An 18,026-nucleotide genomic window follows, 5' to 3' on the forward strand; every position below is an offset into this window, starting at 1 on the left:
TGGGCTATTCCAGACAAGGTAACCCACATCTAGTGGTTGCACAACCTGTTCCCAGCTTTAGGTAAACTTTGCATACTAAACAGGCACAGAAGGGAAAGTCCTAGGGATGTATATTCTACTCGGAGCTCATTTTTCAGGTGATTAACATGCAGTAAAGGCCTCAGTCTCTTCCACCTCCTTGCTCCCTTTCCTTTAAGAGCAGCTGTCCTGCACAGAGCTGAGCTCTGTGATAGTCAAAGGTTACGGACCCCCTGTCTGAATTTCCCTTTGCATTAAATCCCTTGTGTCTGGAGTCACGCTGGCTCCACAGCCACTGCTCCCCTCCCGCTTCCCCGGGGGGTGAGGTGCAGTGTCTGCCGTGTCAAACCAATAGTCCATCTAGCCCAGTATTTTGTCACTGGCTTGCTATTGTTACTACTTTCCCTACTTGCTATTACCCTGAGACTGGCACTCCCAACCCTCCTTTCTCTTTTCTTGTTCCAAGAAGTTTGTTGTTGTGCCTTCCTAGCTGAGGGAGGCTTGCAGTTTTCTTGGTGGGCCTAGGCCCACTGCTCCTTACTTATTAAATAGGCCTGTCTCTGAGTGACAGGGGTGGATCTTTTAGAGAGGGGAGCGCTGAACTGGGCGGATCTAGGGCAGTGGTTCTCCTCCTTTTTCAGACTCGTTGCAACCCTCATCAGACTTGAGGCGCCGCTCCGTAACTGTAGTGAACTGAGCAGTACCCTGTTTCAAAAACTAGTGTATTTATTACCCCCTTGCAGCCAGGCAAGGGAGACCCTGAGCCTGCCCATCTCCTTACGCTTTCCTGGACACCCTTCAAAGGATCTCGCCCTGGTGGAGAATCACTCTGGTGGAGAGTCACAGAAGTCAGGCTGGAAAGGACCTTCAGAGATCATCTAGGAGACAAGATCGGGGCAGGTCCAGGATTTTCCAAAAGGGGGTGTGGGAGCAGCAACCCGCACCAAGGAGTGGCTCCATCCCTTGCTCCTAACCTCCTCTGCCCCACTAGGACAGGCAGACCATGCTGTGGGAGCCTCTGCAGTCTTTACAAGCCCCTAAAGCAGGTGAAAATCCCCCTTTCCCTCTCCTTCCTGTTCAGAGGCAGCCCCTTCTCCTCCCCACCAGCTGCTCAGGTGCTGGGACTCCAGAGCCACTGGGCTGGACTCAGCGGGAAGAGGGCAGCTGGAGGGTAGTTTCGCACCCCCCGGACCGACCCCCTGTCCATCCCTAGCTGAGCCCAGCCCTGCACAGGACAGCAGGGAAAGGCAGGCGGGGGGAAAGGGGCAGAGAGGGGCCGTGCCTCTGAGCACGAAGGGGAGGAGAGGCACTTCAGAAAGCCCCGCGGTGCCGTGCAGTCCAACGGGGGAGGTGCAGCACTGGATCTGCCCCGGGCAGGATCAGCCACACCCAAACCACCCTATGCAGATCCTTTTTCTGACCTCTTAGCAAAACCTCCGTCATCCTCTAGCAAAATCAGGCCGGAGGGGATCTCCAGAGGTCTGGCCCAACCCCCTGCCTGAGGCGGGATCCTCCCCACCCAAACCACCCCATACAGCCCGCCGTCTGAGCGCTGCTACCGGACGCGACGCAGACCCCACAGCCCAACGGCCGCCGGGCGAGCGCGGCACCGCGGCAGCCGACGTCCTGCCGCTGCGAAACGTTAAAACATGCCCAAGGGGTGCGGGGAGAGGGGCAGGCCCTGTCAGCGGCCCCGGCAGCGCCTCGGCCCCAGCACGACGCCGGCGGGGCCGAAGGGCCGGGCCGGCGGCGCAGGCCCGTGCTCGGCCCACGCCCAGCTCAGGCCCCGCTCCTCGCAGCTCCGGGTGCAGGCGAGCGCCCCAGCCCGCGCCGGCCTGACCGGGGGGGAAAGCCGCCCCCACAGGCGGCGGCGGGGCCCATCGCCCGCCAGCCCCTGTGCGGGGTCTCTGCCCCGCGCCGGCCTCCCCGTCCCGGGCTGAGCCTCCTCCTCCGCCCCGGGGGCGGAGCTGGAGCCGCCCCTGCCCTGCCCGGGGAGGCTGCCACAGCCGCTGCCCCGCACTGCCCCAGCCGGAGCCGGAGCAGCCTCGCACGCAGGTGAGCGCCCCCCGCACGGGGCTCGGCAGGGCCCTCGGGGTCCCCGGGGCTTCCCTCCCAGCAGCGGCGCCGCCAGCTCTCGGGATGCCGGGCGCTGTCCTTGCGGACATCTAGCCCGCTGTCGAGAAACAGCCCCCTCTCCCCATAGAGACAGGCGTAAAAGAAAGAGCTACGGGAAGCGCAGCAGCCCCCAGGGGGAGGCGAGGGTCGGTTCCGCCGGGCCCGCGGCCTGGCACGTTTCCATTCAGCGCATGACCTTGGAGAGTTGCCTGTCCTGGCTCAGGGCTGCAGACGGGATCCCGAATGGTGTCGGTTCAGGGTTGTGAACCTCATGCTCTTTTCTTTTCTTTTTTTAACAAGGGAGGAAGGGACAAACGTGGCGCACTGAGGTTGGGCAACTGGATTTTGCACGAATTGTGCTTAAAACCTAAGAGCAGTTCCTCAGCCGTCCTCCAGTCACACGGGTTGAGGCAGGGTGTTTTCTCAGGCCTGCAGGTTAAACCACTGATACAGCGGTGTTGGTAAGGCCGCTTTGCTGAACGTGGCCATAAACTTTTTAAAAACTTTGCCAGTGCCCTAGAAAGATAGTGGGCTGAATCTGTCCCTTTTGTGTTTGCTCCATGGAAAAAAACCTTGTAGCTAATATAAGATGAATTTCCCCCCCCCCACCACCACCACCCACCCAAAGCCCAGGAAGAGTATCTTTTATTTCCCCTCCAAAAGCTGATGGAGATTCACCTCAAACTTTCTAAGATAAAAATGTCTGAGGCTGAGCATGGAAAGGTTGAGCCCAAAAGAAAATATTCTGGGGAAGTCTCAATGTATTGGAAATTGTCTGGCAAGTCTGGCAAATCCCTCCTGTCCTCAGTCTTTACCTTCCCCTCCCCTGCCTACCTGCAGGCATGCGCATATCTGTACACACAAATCCCTCCTATCCTTAGTCTTTACCCTCCCTCCCCTGCCTACCTGCACACACACACACGTGTATGCACGCAAATCCCTTTTGTCCTTAGTCTTTACCCTCCCGCCCCTGCCTACCTGCGCGCACATGCATGCATGCAAGTCCCTTGACCTACACGTGCACACACACACAGCTGGAGCAGTGAACTGCCCTAGCTGGTGGGTTGGCGCACTGTTTCTCGCGGTTCTTATGCCGAGTAGGTAACAGGCAGACTGGCCGTTTCTCACTTTTACCGTGTTTAGAAGGGGGAATGTGACCAGGGCAGGAAGGGGTAAAAGTGGAGTTGTCTCTGACAGTGGACTCTTATGAATGGTTCTGGTGCTTGTGAGACAGTGTTTTAAACCCTTGTTTTCTGGTGGTGTTGAAACCAAAGGGTTAATGAGACTGTTTGCTGCTGTTCTGCAAAGCAGCCAAAGTGAGTTCTGCTTCCACTCGGGAGTGGGCATGAAGGAAACAATCCTCGCTGGGAGACTGCTCTGCCAACAAGCAGAAAGAGAAGTAGAAAGAGAAGTTCTTTTATGCTTTGATTTGTTGAGATGGCATCTGGTAAGATCCTGCACGACAACTGATGTGTATTCTTGCAGACTGATGCGTCAGCTCACAAGATTTCCTCTTGGCAAAAAGGCCTGTACCAAGGGCAATATGAGTAAGACATGAAATATTTGGTGTTTCAAGATAAAGGCAGGCATCTGCCAGGGTTGAATTTTATCTCTGTCCCCATTCACCATGTATGCATAAGGTACCACTAAAGAAGGCTTCGAAGATAACAAGCAGGTCATCTGAGTTAATGGAGTTTATATAACACCATAGGATGGGCCACAGAGCTTCGACTGGAGCAGAACTGAATATGCTTAGTGCCTTGAACAAAAGCATCAGGAATTGTGGCGTGATGATTAATGCTAAGAAAAGCAAGACAAGGAAGTTAAGCAAAAGGCAGCAAAGTATAAGATTCTGTCTAGACAGCAAGGGGTAACACGTTTCTGTACTTGGGTAGCTGCAGGCGTACTGATAAGCACAGAAACCTAGGCAGTTTTGCCTATGTCAGATAGGCAATGCGGTAGAAAAATGAAAACAATAATTGTTGCAGAAAGTTCATTCTGTATCTTCATTGTCTTCTGCGTTACGGAGAGGTAATTTTACATTACCTGACACGCTATATGTGGTCAGCCTTCCCGTGGTTGACTCTGGAAGCTGGACACTTGAAAAAAATACAACAAAACACTGGGAGGTTAATCAGACCTGTGACTTCTGGGGCTGGAAAAGAATTTGGAAATCAGCCGGATCTCCACACCCACAAGTGAAGAGCTGTGCAGAAAGATGAACTTGGAAAGAGCACAAAATACGTGAAATACATGATTCAAGGAAATCCTGCTTGAATACTGCTTGAAATACATGATTCAAGGAAAAGCTCTTCCTGTGGACACCTACCCTAATCATCACTAAATGGCTCAATTCCTGCATTTTATACTATGAGACAAGCTGGAAGGAAAACCAGGAAGGAGGAGGAAGATAAGCATAGCTACATCAGAAGGATGGAGTAGTATCCACAAGAGACCGTGTTTTACAGCTCTGCTATCTGACCCTCACAGATGGTGATAGACAACCTCCAAATTGGAGGTGACTCTTGAAGAAGACAACAGCTCGCTATTGTCCCTCCAGAGCTATTGTTAAAATAACAAAACACAGTATTCCTGTGGTTATGTGACGATCGGAGATGTTGCTTCCACCACATAATATTAACCCAAGGGCTGTTTAACGCTAACACCATTTAACATCGGCCAGAGCACTAGGAAATCTCTTGTCCGGAGGACTGTTGCCAACTCCCCCAACTCTTCAGATCACAAGATATTTGTGGTCTGTCCTAAGGCCCTGTGAACCCTGTGATTATGAGTCCATGCTGAAATTCAGAGGTATGATTGCAGCTCACGAAGACATACTTGATCTAGTTTTAAAACTAGCTTGCTTGGTTGCTGCTAGGAGTCTAACCGTGGTACTTTAGAGCTCAGCTTGGGCTTGTTGCCTGAGTATTTACCAGGGTGTCGCGTGGATTTTGCAGCTTGTGCCGGGCTCGACACTGCCATAACTACAAGGCACTCAGCACCCAGCTGACTAGTATACCATTCGCTTGGGCTTCTCCATACAGCTATGGTTGCAGTTACATCTTTGAGTGTCCTACAGGCACATCCCCAGTGAGACCTTTCATCTCCAAATAACACAGAACATGCCCGAGAGAGAAGCCTGAAAACCCAAAATGCGCTGGCTCAAAAAGGTGAATAAAAGACTGCAAAGCCATGACTATCATGATGTCTCTCTTATGATTCATCTTCTGAAGATCTCATGATTCTTGAGCAATTCCCAGGCAGACCTGAGTCACGGCTTGTGGCGACATGGGGTTAACAAGTACTGAAAAAAACAGAGGATCCTCTCATCTGAACAGCTGCTCAGCTCCATTATCAATAGGGGCAGTGCCTTTGGATGTCTATCAAGAAGGGGAATTGTTCAGCTGCCTTCAGCTTTCCCTGAGGGCGTCTCTCTGGACACGAAAATGGAAAGTATGCCTGGAAGTTACCATAATTTGGAATAAAACTTGTGGAAATTCAACGTGTTCTAGCTATTCCTGAATAAAACCAGTTGTGGATGCCCTGACTCCTCCAAAGAGAGGTCCTTGTTCTGGGTTAGCTTCATCCATGTAGGGATATTGCAGAATGACCCCATGCATAGACAAGCCGGGTGGTCCTAGTCCTCTGCATTTGGCATCCCTGGTTGCCTTACTGGAAGCTTGTTTCTGATCGTACCTGGTTGTGGCTAGACCCCGCACTGTATGGGCCTTCAGGATAATGCACAAAAGTCTTGCATTGAGGTCAGTGGGCTTTGGTTAAGGCACTATGTTGCATCTGTGTTTTCTCTGTGACCTGGATTCCTCACCCCCTCCAGTTTTGTCAGTTCAGCATGGCATGGGGCAGACAGGCTAATTCCAGCTGGATTAACGTTGGCACAGAGCAAACTCCAGCCCAGGTTATGCATTTAGCTGCTTTGCAACTCAGAAGTGCAGCCTCCCGCTCTGTTTCGACTTGTTGCAGAATCCTGCTCGGGCCCTGGAAGAAACACAAGAAAACAAACAGGAGAACAAGGAGGGCTTGTGCAGACCTGGGGGGCCAGGAAGACGTCAGGACCGAAAGAGCATTTTGCCTAAGAATAAACCAGGAGCAGGAGGGGCCATCTCGGCTTCTTCCTGTCGGTGGTTTGCCCCACAGCTGGCAGGAGAGAACATGGACAGCACTGTGTTTCTAAGCTGCAAAATGAAGGAACCCTTCTCCAAAATTATTTTTGTTACTCTTCTAAGCTCCTGTCTTCTCACTCTGAGTTGCTGTTCCTGCCTCCTACCAGGAAACCTCTGTCCAGGCCTTCCAGAAGTGACTAGACGTGCTGTGTAGCATAAGGGAGTCACCTCACGCTCGTGTCCTGTCCCCTCCACCCACCCCCATGCACGGTTTTGTCTTCTCCATTTAGAGTATAGATACATTTAGGATGGGAGTTCGGTATTACTTTGGCCTTCTCTGTGCTAGAAAAATGGATCAAAGTTTGGCTCTAGTCAGCGTACTAATTTTTCCCCCCCACCAGTACAGAAACCTCTGTGCTCTTATGCACTTTTTGGTTTCCCTTGATAGACTGATACACCCCAAAAGGACAAGCTTTGGGAGGCAGAAAGGAATTGTGCGATGTCAACTCCTGGGGCAGGTCCTGCCATTCTGAGGCTATGGGAGCTGTCGCTGCTGGTGCACTAGAAAGGCTTTGTGGACCAGTGGGAAGAACACTGGGCTGGGATCAAGGAATTTGTGCCACTGACTTGCTGGTAACCTTGGGCAAGTCACCTCACTTCTTGGTGAGCCTCAGGCTAGGTACAGACAGTCAAAAAACCCAAGGCTGAATCAGTTCAGTCTTTGCAGGTTAGTCTAAACTGCACAGATTAAATTGAAACAGAAGTGAACAGACACTTACCTTTGATTCAGGAAATGCAGCTATGTGCAGTGCCTCAGGCCAGAAGCCTGGGGGAACGACAGTATGGCTCTCTGACTGTACTTGCTTCCTCTTCCTGCTGCCCCTGAGGTCTCTCGGATTTGCAGTCCATAATCACAGCAGGAGGACTCTACAGGATTTCTTATCACTTCCTCTTCCTGCTTCCAGGTACCTTTGGGATTTGTAGTCCACAGTTGCAGCCTGCAGTAAGTTTAAGCAGGGGTAGGGGCATTTAACCCCATTCTCTGGCCCCAGACCCCAGCTGGGGTTTGCCTGGGGGGCAGTCTCCCCCGCCACCCCGCAGACTGGGCTGCATCCCCAATCAGGCTTGTGCCACCTCCACCCCCTTGTCACCCAGCCTCACTGCTCCAGCTAGGGAGTAGAGGGGTGGGGCCAGCCCCGCTCTCTGGAGCAGACCGCACAGCCCAGCCCAGCCCAGCCCAGGGCTGCAAAGCATGTTGGGGTGCTAGGGGACTGTGATTTAAATTGAACCAGGAAGGGGTCTGGGACAGAAGTTTCATAAACCGGTTTGACCCAAATCCATTATGTCTGATACTGCATTCAATCTTAAACTAGTTTCAGCCATTTTGAAACTGAATTACGTGCACTGAACTTCTGTTCTGTTACAAGTTTAAACCAGTTTCTGATCACTTAAACCAGTTTATGTGTAACTTCTGTCCCTAGCCTCAGTGTCCCTGTCTGTAAAGTGGGGACAATGATGCTTACCCTACTTTGAGACCTACTGATGAAAAGCACAAGGGGAGAGGAGAGGTTTGTGCAGGCCAGAGTATGCTGTACCAAGGATATCTCAAGTTTGTTTGCTAGTACTGCAGGGAGGGAGCACTTCACTGAAGCATCTGAAGTTCTGACTCAGACTTGTGCCACACCCTCAACTGCACAAAATGTGTTCTCTGTGATGGCTCTGCCTCTAAAAAAAAAAATAAAAATAAAAAAAAAAGGAAGAAAGAAAGAAAAAAAATTTCTACATAGTTTGTGGTTTTTACTCCAGGCTCCAGAGACTCTGAGCTGTTTTTTTACTACAAACGTTGAAATGTTTGCTAGGAGAACGCTGTGGGGGATGGGAGATGGACGATCCCTGAATAGCTTGTTTTTCTCCAATTTATCCTGGAATAAGCGTCACAACCACTCGCGTGCCAAATGAAAAATGAAAACGTGTGTGTCTAAATGACTGACTAAACCAAAACAGTCGTGCTCCTTACAGTGCAGTTGCTGATGGGAAAGAAAGATTTAAAATGGCACCTTTTTTTGCACAACGCTCGTGGGTATCCAGGTCAGATTTCTCACTCAGCTATATTAAAATTTTCTAAAGTTTAGCACTGCAGAGGTCCCTGCAAGCTGCTGGCAGAGGAGTGAACTGTGTTCTTTTCTGCCCAATCATAGAAAAGTTGGGCTGGAAGGGACCTCCAGGGGTCGCATCTAGACCAACTCCCTGCCTGAGACAGGATCAATCCCATCAAAACCATCCCAGATAAATTCTTGTCTCACCTACTGGCAACACTACACAGTCAACCCTGACACAACCACAAGACATAACACCCTGACCTGCCACCGGTAAAGCAGGGGATGATGGTGGCCAATGTTCCATTGCTTCAAACACTGTTAAAATACACAAGAGAGCCATGACCTCCACTACAGAGAAAGGCAACCCCCACCCCACCCCCAGTCTGTACCAATCTGACCATGGGCAAAATTTAGGGGTCCACCAATAAAGATTTTTTGGGGCTGATACTGATGGCTGGTCTTTAATCAGCCATATCGGCCAATACCGATACAATAGCCTGTATGCAGCCTGACAGCTTGGAAAGCAGCATCAGCTGGTAAGGCAGGGGTGGGGGGAGAAGAGGCAAGGGGGAGGGAGGGAGGGAGGTGGAGGGGGCACAAAGAGACCTCAATGATGAAGTGGGGCTGGGGCAAGGGTAGGCACTGCCCAGCTGAGGCAGAGTGCGGGATGGAGCCACGGGTCGCTCATCCATGGGGCACAGGGGAATGCAGAGGCGGGTTTGGCTCCCTGCTGCTGTGCATACCCCCAGGGGAGACATGGGGGCATGTATCCCCTGGATTTGTACGTGGGGCAAGGGCAAGCTGCCCGCTGCAGGCTTGGGGCCAGAGGCTGCATTGGCCTCTTCCCAGCAGAGGGCCTGGGCTGGGGCTGTGCTTGGGACAGGTGAAGTGGCAGGTGGTTGTACTGGGAGGGGGGCTACAGAATGGGCTACAGTCACCCCAAAATTCACTGTAGCGTGTGTCCCCACCCCTGTAGCCCTCCTCCTAGCACCACCGCCACCCGCCCTGAGCGCAACCCTGGCCCAGCCCCACCCTGCTAGGAAGAGGCTGGCACAGCCTCTAGCCCTTAGCACACAGCAGGAAACCCACCCTCACCCTGTGCACAAATCCAGAGGGCACACGTCCCCCATGCCTCCCCTGGGGTATGTGCTGCAGTAAGGAGCTGCCCCCTCCCTGCCCCCCTGCACGCTCCAATTGTCGCTCCACTCCATGACCTGCGCCTCGCCTGTGTTCAAAGGCACATGATTTATAAGGACAGGCTGAGAGAACTGAGATTATTTAGCCTGCAGAAGAGAAGACTGAGGCGGGATTTAATAGCAGCCTTCAACTCCCTGAAGTGGGGTTCGAAAGAGGATGGAGCTGGACTGTTCTCGGTGGGGGCGATGACAACAAGGAGCAATGGGCTCAAGTTGCAGCAAGGGAAGTTTATGTTGGATATTAGGAGGATGGTAAAGCACTGGAACAGGCTACCCAGAGAGGTGGTGGAAGCTCCATCCTTGGGGGATTTTAAGACCCAGGTAGACAAAGCCTTGGGTGGGATGATGTAGTTGGGGCTGGTCCTGCTTTGAGCTGGGGTTTGGACTAGATGTGACCTCCTGAGGTCCCTTCGCACCCTCATTTTCTATGTTTTTGTGATTCCAAGACTTAACTACAGCTGTCTCTCACTGCTCTAAATACTCACCCATTTGAGCAGAACAAGCGAAAATGTAATATTTGACTATATAAGGAGGTATTCATTTAAAATTTTGGTGTATGCAACAGCACGTAGCACCACATATGATGGGCAGCTATGTTCTTTTCTGCAAATGGATTGTACTTTCCCCACTGAACACTGGGTAGCAGGCTTTCTTAGCTGCCGTACCTCTCTGGTGTAGCTAACAGACAACACTTGTCTATGCTACTGGCAGCAGTGATACCATATTTTCTCACATAAATGCCACCAAATATAACTTGCACCCTGCTTTTGGAAAACCCCAAGGCGGAAAAAAGATTTAGCTTGGAATACAAGTTGACTACTGAAGGTCGGCGGTCTCAGACTGGGAGTTGCACACCAGAGCTAGGGGCTGGGACCCGACCTGCCCTGCCGACTTTGGGGCCACACGTAGGGGCCCAACCCAGCGAGTGGCTCCAGAGCCAGCACATAAGTCAATAATGGGTTTGGGGTGATGTGCCAGGTCAGACGCAGTGCCCCAGCTGCAGACCAACCCCATGTGCCAGCCTGATCTGGTTGGGGAGGGAGGACTCCCTACAGTTCTGGAAATCGGGTGGCTGGGGGCGGGAGTGAGGCAGGGGCGGGAACAGCGGCAGTGTTAATTGCCATGGCACCCAACTCCCTGGCAATTCATGTTTCCACTGCTCAACACACCCCTACCCAATTTCCAGACCTGTGAGGAGCCCTTTTCCTCACATAGAGCAAGCACCCCAATTTTCCTCTGCATGTTTTTGAGGGGAAAGCATGTGTTTTTATGTGAGAAAATCCATTAATTTGAGCTGGCAAGCAAGACAAATGGGAATCTATTATTTTGACCACCTTTTGAGCATGGCTATAAAAATGCAAAATGCAGATTTCCCATTGCAGGCAGAATGTGTTAAATGTAACCATTTAACTTTGCTCTTTTGTCTTTATTTCAGGAAAATGGCAGACGGTTTTAATGTAAGTCCTCACTTTTTTCTTTAAGTCTGTTTCAGCCAACGTTGCATTGCTTTGTGCTCCAGCCTGGGTGTGGAGTGCAAGCCCCAGCTCGCTCCTGGTTAACCCTCCCCAGTTCATTTAGCTCCTGCAGCAAGGAAGCTGCTTCAGCTTTCCTTTCTCCCGTGTGCCTTTGGCTTCACCATGGACCAAGTGAGGCACCAGTCCAATCTGCAAGGGGAGCTCGATGGGACCTCTCTTCATTGTATTAAATTAGAGATCTTTGTATGGAGAATGCTTCTTGAAAATCAGCATGCACCACATTAAGATTGCTCAGCTTTTTGTCTGGATATTTATTACTTAACATTGCTTTCTGAAAATCTCAGGTTGGGCACAAATGGGTGCTCACTGCCCATGAGTAGACAAGGTGCTTTGGGTAAATCTGGTATCTTTTATTAGGCCAACTATTTGAATTATTTACCCAAAGAACTTACCTGTTTATGTCCTTAGTTACAACCTATACCCCTGTTCACTGCCTACAGAAATTGGGGGGTGGGGGGAACGCAAAAGGAAAAACAGGCCTGTTTTAAAGCTCACTGGAGTCCATTTCACCAATCTGGGGCAGGGAGAGCTAGGATCATTTAGTTTAGCCTTCTTCCCTCATGACAACCACATCACAGTCCCTTTCATAAATGAATCTGCCTTCCTCTTAATGCTGTTAATTGGTTTGGGTTTTTTTTCTGATTTTCTTTTTGCCCTCGCTACTCCTGCTGGGCGGCTGTTCCAGAATCTCACTCTCCCATTTAGAAACCATCTCCCAGTTTCCAGCATGCATTTATTCAAGTCCAGTTTACACCCAGTTGTCCTTGTGACAGCGCTATCCTTCAGCTTAAATAGCTCTTCTCCCGCTCAGGTGTTTACCTCCTGCCTCAGGCTAGGCAAAAATGCCAAGTGCTTCTGGTATCCTCTTGTAAGACAGGTTCTCAACTCCCCTGATCATCCTGGAACAGGCTACCTAGGGAAGCTCTGAAATCACTGTCCCTGGAAATTTTCATGAGTTAGTTGGACAGACATATGGCCAGGATGGTTTAGCCAGGGATGATGCTGCCCTGAGCAGGGGCTGGACTAGATGACCCTGTGAGCTAGCTCCCTTGCAGCCCGATTCCCTACGATTCCAGCAGCCCTTTGCTGCACTGCTTCCATTTGAATTCCCTTTTGGTGAACATGCACGAGCAGGACAGTGCACTGTGCTCCAGCAGCCGATACTCAAGTTCCTGGTGGACAGCCTTGCCCTTCCACTCGGGGTCAAACTGATCTCCAAATCTAAGGGCGAGAGAGAATTTTTCCCTCTAGTTGGATTGGCAAAGATTGTGGGCAGAGGGAAGGGGCGTACTTGCCTCTGCAGCATGGGATGTGCTTTTTTTCCTGTCCCCCCTGATACTTTGTGGTTGTGGCAAGTGGGTGTCGGAGTGGATGATTTCTAGACTCCTTGGATAAATAGCTTTCTGCAGCTGCAGGGGACTAGATCCAGTGACCCAGGATGCCTTCTTTTTTTTTGGCCTGTGTTTCTATGAGGTGTTGCTAGTGCCACTGGGATTTCCCTGCCTCTGCTAGAAACACTTTGCCTGATGCAGCCTAGAATTCCCTTTGCTTTTCTTGGGGCTGCCTAGCATGAGTGGCTCAGTCATCTCTTGACTTGTGTAATGAGGTCTTTCTCCTCCACTGTTGTTCCCAACAAAAACGCTCCCCACATGTAGTAAAAAGCTTCCTGCTTGCTATAGCGGACTTTAGATCAGACCTTAATAGAAAGAAGGCAGAGCACAGGCTGGCTGCTATCCTGATACTGGTCCCGGGAAAGTCCAGGGAAGACTTACATAGATTGCTGAGGCTGCTGGAGCAATGGCAGAACTAATGCCTTCTTTCTTTTCTTCTCCCTGCCAGTTATCCGATGCCTTGGCTGGATCTGGGAATCCAAACCCAAACCCGAATGCACCTCCAAACCCAGCCTGGCCTCCTGGTCCCTGGGGAAACCAACCTTCAGGTCCCGGAGCATTCCCAGGGTATCCTGGGGCTTTCCCGGGGCCTTATCCTGGCGCACCAGGGGCCTATCCTGGCGCACCAGGGGCCTATCCTGGCGCACCAGGGGCCTATCCTGGTGCACCAGGGGCCTATCCTGGCGCACCAGGGGCCTATCCTGGCCCACCAGCAGGCCCAGCAGCATTTCCTGGTGCTCCAGGGGCATATCCTGGAGCACCTATGGGACCTGGCACATTTCCTGCCCCTGGACAACCACCGAGCGGACCAGCAGCACCTCCTACTGCACCCCAAAGTGGACCTGGGTCAGGACCTCCCACACAGCCAGGAGACACCGCATTGGTGAGAGCTATGTGAGGGACTTCCTTTTGTCTTTAGGCCATTGCCAACGTAATAGCTGGAGTCGAGGCACCCAACTCGCTGAAACTACAGTGGGGCCTGGAACGAGAAGGACAGGGGTTAAATCCTGCAAGTGCAGGAGGTGCAGGGTGCCCTCCCAGAGAGTTGCGAGTGCTCAGGCTGCCACCCCCTTGGAGCACCACCACAGGGGAGCGTGAAAGGCTCTGAAGAACCTCACTGCGGAGGATGGAGCTGTTAGAGATGGACTCAGCTGCAAGAACCTAACAGCCTGCAGGCTGCATGCAGCTGCCAAGGGGTTAACATGTGGCCCACCCAGTCCAGGCAGTACTCCCCTGAGCACTCTGCCACCTGCCAGGACCTCAGGGATCCTCTTCCTCTCTCTGACTTGTGCTACCTGACCTCTATCCCTAGAGACAGAGTCAAAGGAGACTGGCTGGGGGGACATTGGCAGAGGACATTGGCGGGGGGTGGGGGCGGCTGCACACACACCTGTAGTGTAGGGGGTTGCACACCCTTGGAGAAGTGGGGTGTGTATAGGGCCAGATTAACACATAGGCAAACTAGGCACATGTGTAGGGCCCTAAGTTGCAGGGTGGGTGTTAACCTGGCCCTGGATGTGCAGGTGCAGTGTGGCCTGTAGCTCAGGGGGTGCCAGCTCCAGTCCCAGCGAAGTTGGCCTGCCCTGATCTAAAGCATGGGTAACAGATGCACCTTCAGGCAGCATCACAGTAATTTCAGCTGTGTACACAGAGGCTCAGGGATACCTTACCTGTGGGAATAAGAGCCTAATGACTGGCAATCTCCAGGTGCATTGCTAGGATCACCATCACCTCATGCATATGCAAATGCCCACGGAGGAAGCCAGTGCTCTCAAGTGCCAACTTTGTGGCTGTTTCTTACTAACAAAATCACACTTGTGCTTTCACAGAAAGTCCCCTTCGAACTCCCCTTGCAGACAGGACTGATGCCTCGTTTGCTCTTCACGATCACAGGCATGATGAACCCGAGGCCAGACAGGTAAAAGGAAAGCTGAAGCAGGTGCCTTGCAGCAGGGACTAAGCAAACTGGGGAGGGTTAACCAGGAGCAGGCTGCAGCTTGCACCAGATGCCCAGGCAGGAACATAAAGCAAAATAACTCTCTTTATCCTTGCATGGGCTGGCTAAGCATGAGGCTCATATGTGCAGAAGTAGATGCCATTTGTCAGGTGCTTTCAGCTGTCACAAACATTGAGGAGAAACCTTGCCTCTGTCCCCTTCACCTACCAAGAACTGCAGCTGAGCTAATACAAGTGGCACTTGCTTCTGCCACTAGCCTGTCCTAGCAAGTTACTACCCAGCTTGCAGCTGAGGAAGAAGGAAGTGACCTGGGCCTCCCACGTGCAACTCTGAGTCAGTGTTTATGTAACTAATTGAATTTTCCACACCAACCTCCTCTTAGTCTCTGCTTCAGAGAACAAACAGGCCTCCACTGTGCTGTGTATTAAGATGGCCCAAGTTGCCAAAGATCTGGGGGCACTTGGGGCACTTTGGAGGGATCTGTCAGCAGGACCACAACATCCAGTTCTTGATAAATGACCAGACGCATCTTTGAAGCAGCAGCTTTTCAAAGTAACTCATTGTAAATGCAAACAGGAGTGAGGAAGGCCCTGGGGTTCCTCAGCAAGACAGACACGGTGGCGAGGTGGGAGTCCTCAGCTAGACTCGCTGAAACCGTTTAGACCATGTTCTGCGTTCACTGGGATGCTTGATCTGCTCGGTCTCAGCATCAGTGTTAAGGCCGTCCAGGCAGCAAGTTTCCAAGAGTATTAGATTGGAAATTGGCAGCAACATTCAAAAGCAAACTTCCAAGACTGGGCTTTCTCTTCTAGTTTCAGGCAGCATGTAATAGCATAAGCATATCCAGAAAGGCTGGTTTTGCTTTAATTGGCTCCTCCGCTTCCTGTGGCTTTTTGTGAAGGAGCCTAGAGTCAGTCCCATGGCATAGAGCAGCTGTTCCATTCTTGTCTCTTGCAGATTTAACATAGATTTCATGAAAGGGCAGGATGTTGCCTTCCACTTCAATCCCCGCTTCAATGAAGACAACAAAAAAGTGATAGTCTGTAACACAAAGCTTCAGAATAACTGGGGAAAGGAGGATAGAACAGCACCCATGTTTCCATTTGAAGCTGGCAGACCTTTTAAGGTAAAAAGTAAACTTTATCTCAGTCAAGTCATCCTTGATGTAAAACATGTTTACGTGTGCATTTTCTAGCTCTCACTAGTTAAATATAGTACCATCTTTTCTCCCATACAGAGAACAAATAGGCACCTTGTTTTCAAAAGGCAGAATGAAAAAAACTTTTCCAGAGTTATGACTTCATAGAGCAGGGACAGAGTAATCTTCAGCTGACATACCCTCCCTGTTGCCATTTAACTAAAGCTGAAGCCGTAGCTAATGCTGAAGGCTGGGCTGTGTGGATGGATGGATGATTTTGAAAAGAGCTACAATCCTCAGAGTTAAAAAAATAATAGGTGAGAGACCAGGAATGGCTATCAGAAAGCAAAATTGCCTGAAGAAAGGTGAGCTTGATTAGTGCAATGATAAGACGATTAAAAAGGGAAGGCTGAAGTGAACAGTGCCTTAAATAAGTCAATTGTCTCCTTCAGCTGCTTGAATAGTAAAGCCACAAGCATTACATGCAAGAAAATATAGTAATTTAGCCCTTTGCTCTGCTTTCTAAATAATAACTGGGTACAAACAGTAAGCTACCTTGTCAGTCTATGGTTATGTTTTACCTTCAGATATAGATATGTTAGCAGGGCAGCATTAGGAAGCTTGTTTGGCCCTTGATCATTTTGTTATCCAGAGGAAAGATGCAGACGGTCAGGATTGTCAGTAATGGAAAAAAAATGCTACAAAGGCTTTGATACTTTAAAAAAAAAAAAAGAAGTCAGTGAATCTGGTTATAAAGAAAACTGCTGCTGTGACTTGTCCGGAGGCACACAGACAAGATCTTGGAAGAACTGGCAGCTTCGTGCAGTGTGCTGTTTCCATAACTTTCTCAACGGGTTCTTTACCCTGCCCCCACCAACACCGATTCTCTCTGCTGGTGCTCAATGGGGCATCTACAAGGACTTTGAACCTTGATAAAACTAAAGTTTCATATCAGCAGTATCCCAGTAGATGGGAAGGAAAACCAGCTAACAGAAAACTGCTTGTAAAGAAATATTTTCTATAGGATAGTTTTGTGTTTGGTCACAGCTTGACTTTGGCCACAAAAGGTGGAGGTGCTGCTGTTTGCAGAGCACTGGCCTGTCTCAAGATGCCTAAGGACACAGTATTGGCAGGAAAGGGCTCCTGAACCCTCATGGCAGTGCTGCCAGAAAGGCTGGCAACATTTGTACAAGACGCCTACTATGGCAGTACTCATTTTAACATACGCAGATAGCAACTGCTTTCTACCAATAAGAACCCGTTTCTCATTCCAAACAGTAGGCGAAAGCTAATAGGCCCCATAATCTGAGACTCAGTCCTTGATATAAAAGTTTTAGCCTTAAACTAACCTCTTAGCTTCTTAATCAAATTTCAGATCCAAATTCTTTGCGAGACGGATCATTTCAAGGTGGCCGTCAATGATGCTCACTTGATGCAGTACAGCTACCGGGTGAGGAACCTGAATGAAATCACCAGGCTTTGCATTGCCGGGGACGTCACTCTCGGCAGCGTCACACATGTTGTGATATGAATACGAGATGTTTTGTAAGATCACCTCACCGTGAAACGCAACTCTTAATACTTCCTGAATGGCACTTACCTTCGTGGGGGTTTTTTTTAAGGTTCTGTCCACTGTGTGATAATAAATGATGCTTTTGCTAAAGATAATATTGGCTTCTACATTTCTTATTCAAAGTATTAGAAAATGGGCCCAGATCTTTCCTAGCAATCAGAGTTTAGCTGGCATATTAGAGGGGAGAAGAGATGTTTAATGAAAGCCAAAAGAGATTAACAAGAGGTTCTTTCTTTTGACAGAAGTACAGAAAAATAAGAACAAGACAAACAAGGGCATTTATACACATGCATTTGTCTGCTCCAAAGCGCCAGAGAACCAGTGTGTTAGAGCAGACTCAATTAATTGAGTCTGCTCTGCACGCAAGCTGAGGTGCCTGGCACTGCATTGCATACATTTGTATAAATGGCAAAATGCACGTCAGCGCGGAGCAAATGGTGGCGTGCACTTTTGAACTAAAACACACTTGATGTGCTTTAGTTCAAAAGCATGCCACGGCTATTTTCTCAGCACTGATGCGCATTTCACCATTTATACAAATGCAGGCGCCATAGCACCGGGTGCTTTTAAAAGAACATATTCTTTAGCTTGGCAGCAGGCTCTGATAAGCATAGATCTGCTCAACGCAAGCAGCAAAGAACAGAAATGGTGCTGAAGCTCTTTCAAAACGGGCAGAATCCATCCCAGGAGAAAGAAAACGAGGAGCTATATTTAAAAAAAGTGCCTTAAAAAGCAGATTTAAGCAACTGTCATGGTGGGAATAAAATCACATAAATGTCAGTCCAGGGAAACACTTCTGGAGTTTCTATACAGATTTCAAGAAGCTGGTTTCTCTCCCCTCTATTACGAGGATCATCTCATCACACTGAAATATTTAAGAAAA

The 18,026-nt window shown here is 50.1% G+C and overlaps 1 protein-coding gene across 1 annotated transcript; it reads left to right on the forward strand.

Annotated features, from left to right (window-relative positions):
• Positions 1 to 1,681: 1,681 nt before the first annotated feature.
• On the forward strand, positions 1,682 to 17,238 carry LGALS3 (galectin 3). Its single transcript, XM_090034231.1, has 6 exons — positions 1,682 to 2,073; positions 10,985 to 11,006; positions 12,924 to 13,358; positions 14,305 to 14,393; positions 15,390 to 15,558; positions 16,946 to 17,238. The coding sequence occupies exons 2-6, from the start codon at positions 10,989 to 10,991 to the stop codon at positions 17,099 to 17,101; spliced, it is 867 nt and encodes a 288-aa protein (XP_089890357.1). The 5' UTR covers positions 1,682 to 2,073; positions 10,985 to 10,988; the 3' UTR covers positions 17,102 to 17,238.
• Positions 17,239 to 18,026: the final 788 nt, after the last annotated feature.

This window comes from Crocodylus siamensis, chromosome 2 (genome assembly GCF_052110815.1).
Source record: "Crocodylus siamensis isolate JL-2025a chromosome 2, ASM5211081v1, whole genome shotgun sequence".
Classification (NCBI taxonomy): Eukaryota; Metazoa; Chordata; order Crocodylia; family Crocodylidae; genus Crocodylus; species Crocodylus siamensis.

What these genes read in the sequence shown, in the direction of transcription:
- LGALS3 (XM_090034231.1), top strand. An exon ending in AGCCAGGAGACACCGCATTG is followed by an intron (nt 13,359 to 14,304) that starts GTGAGAGCTATG and finishes GTGCTTTCACAG; the next exon opens with AAAGTCCCCTTCGAACTCCC. An exon ending in ATGAACCCGAGGCCAGACAG is followed by an intron (nt 14,394 to 15,389) that starts GTAAAAGGAAAG and finishes TGTCTCTTGCAG; the next exon opens with ATTTAACATAGATTTCATGA.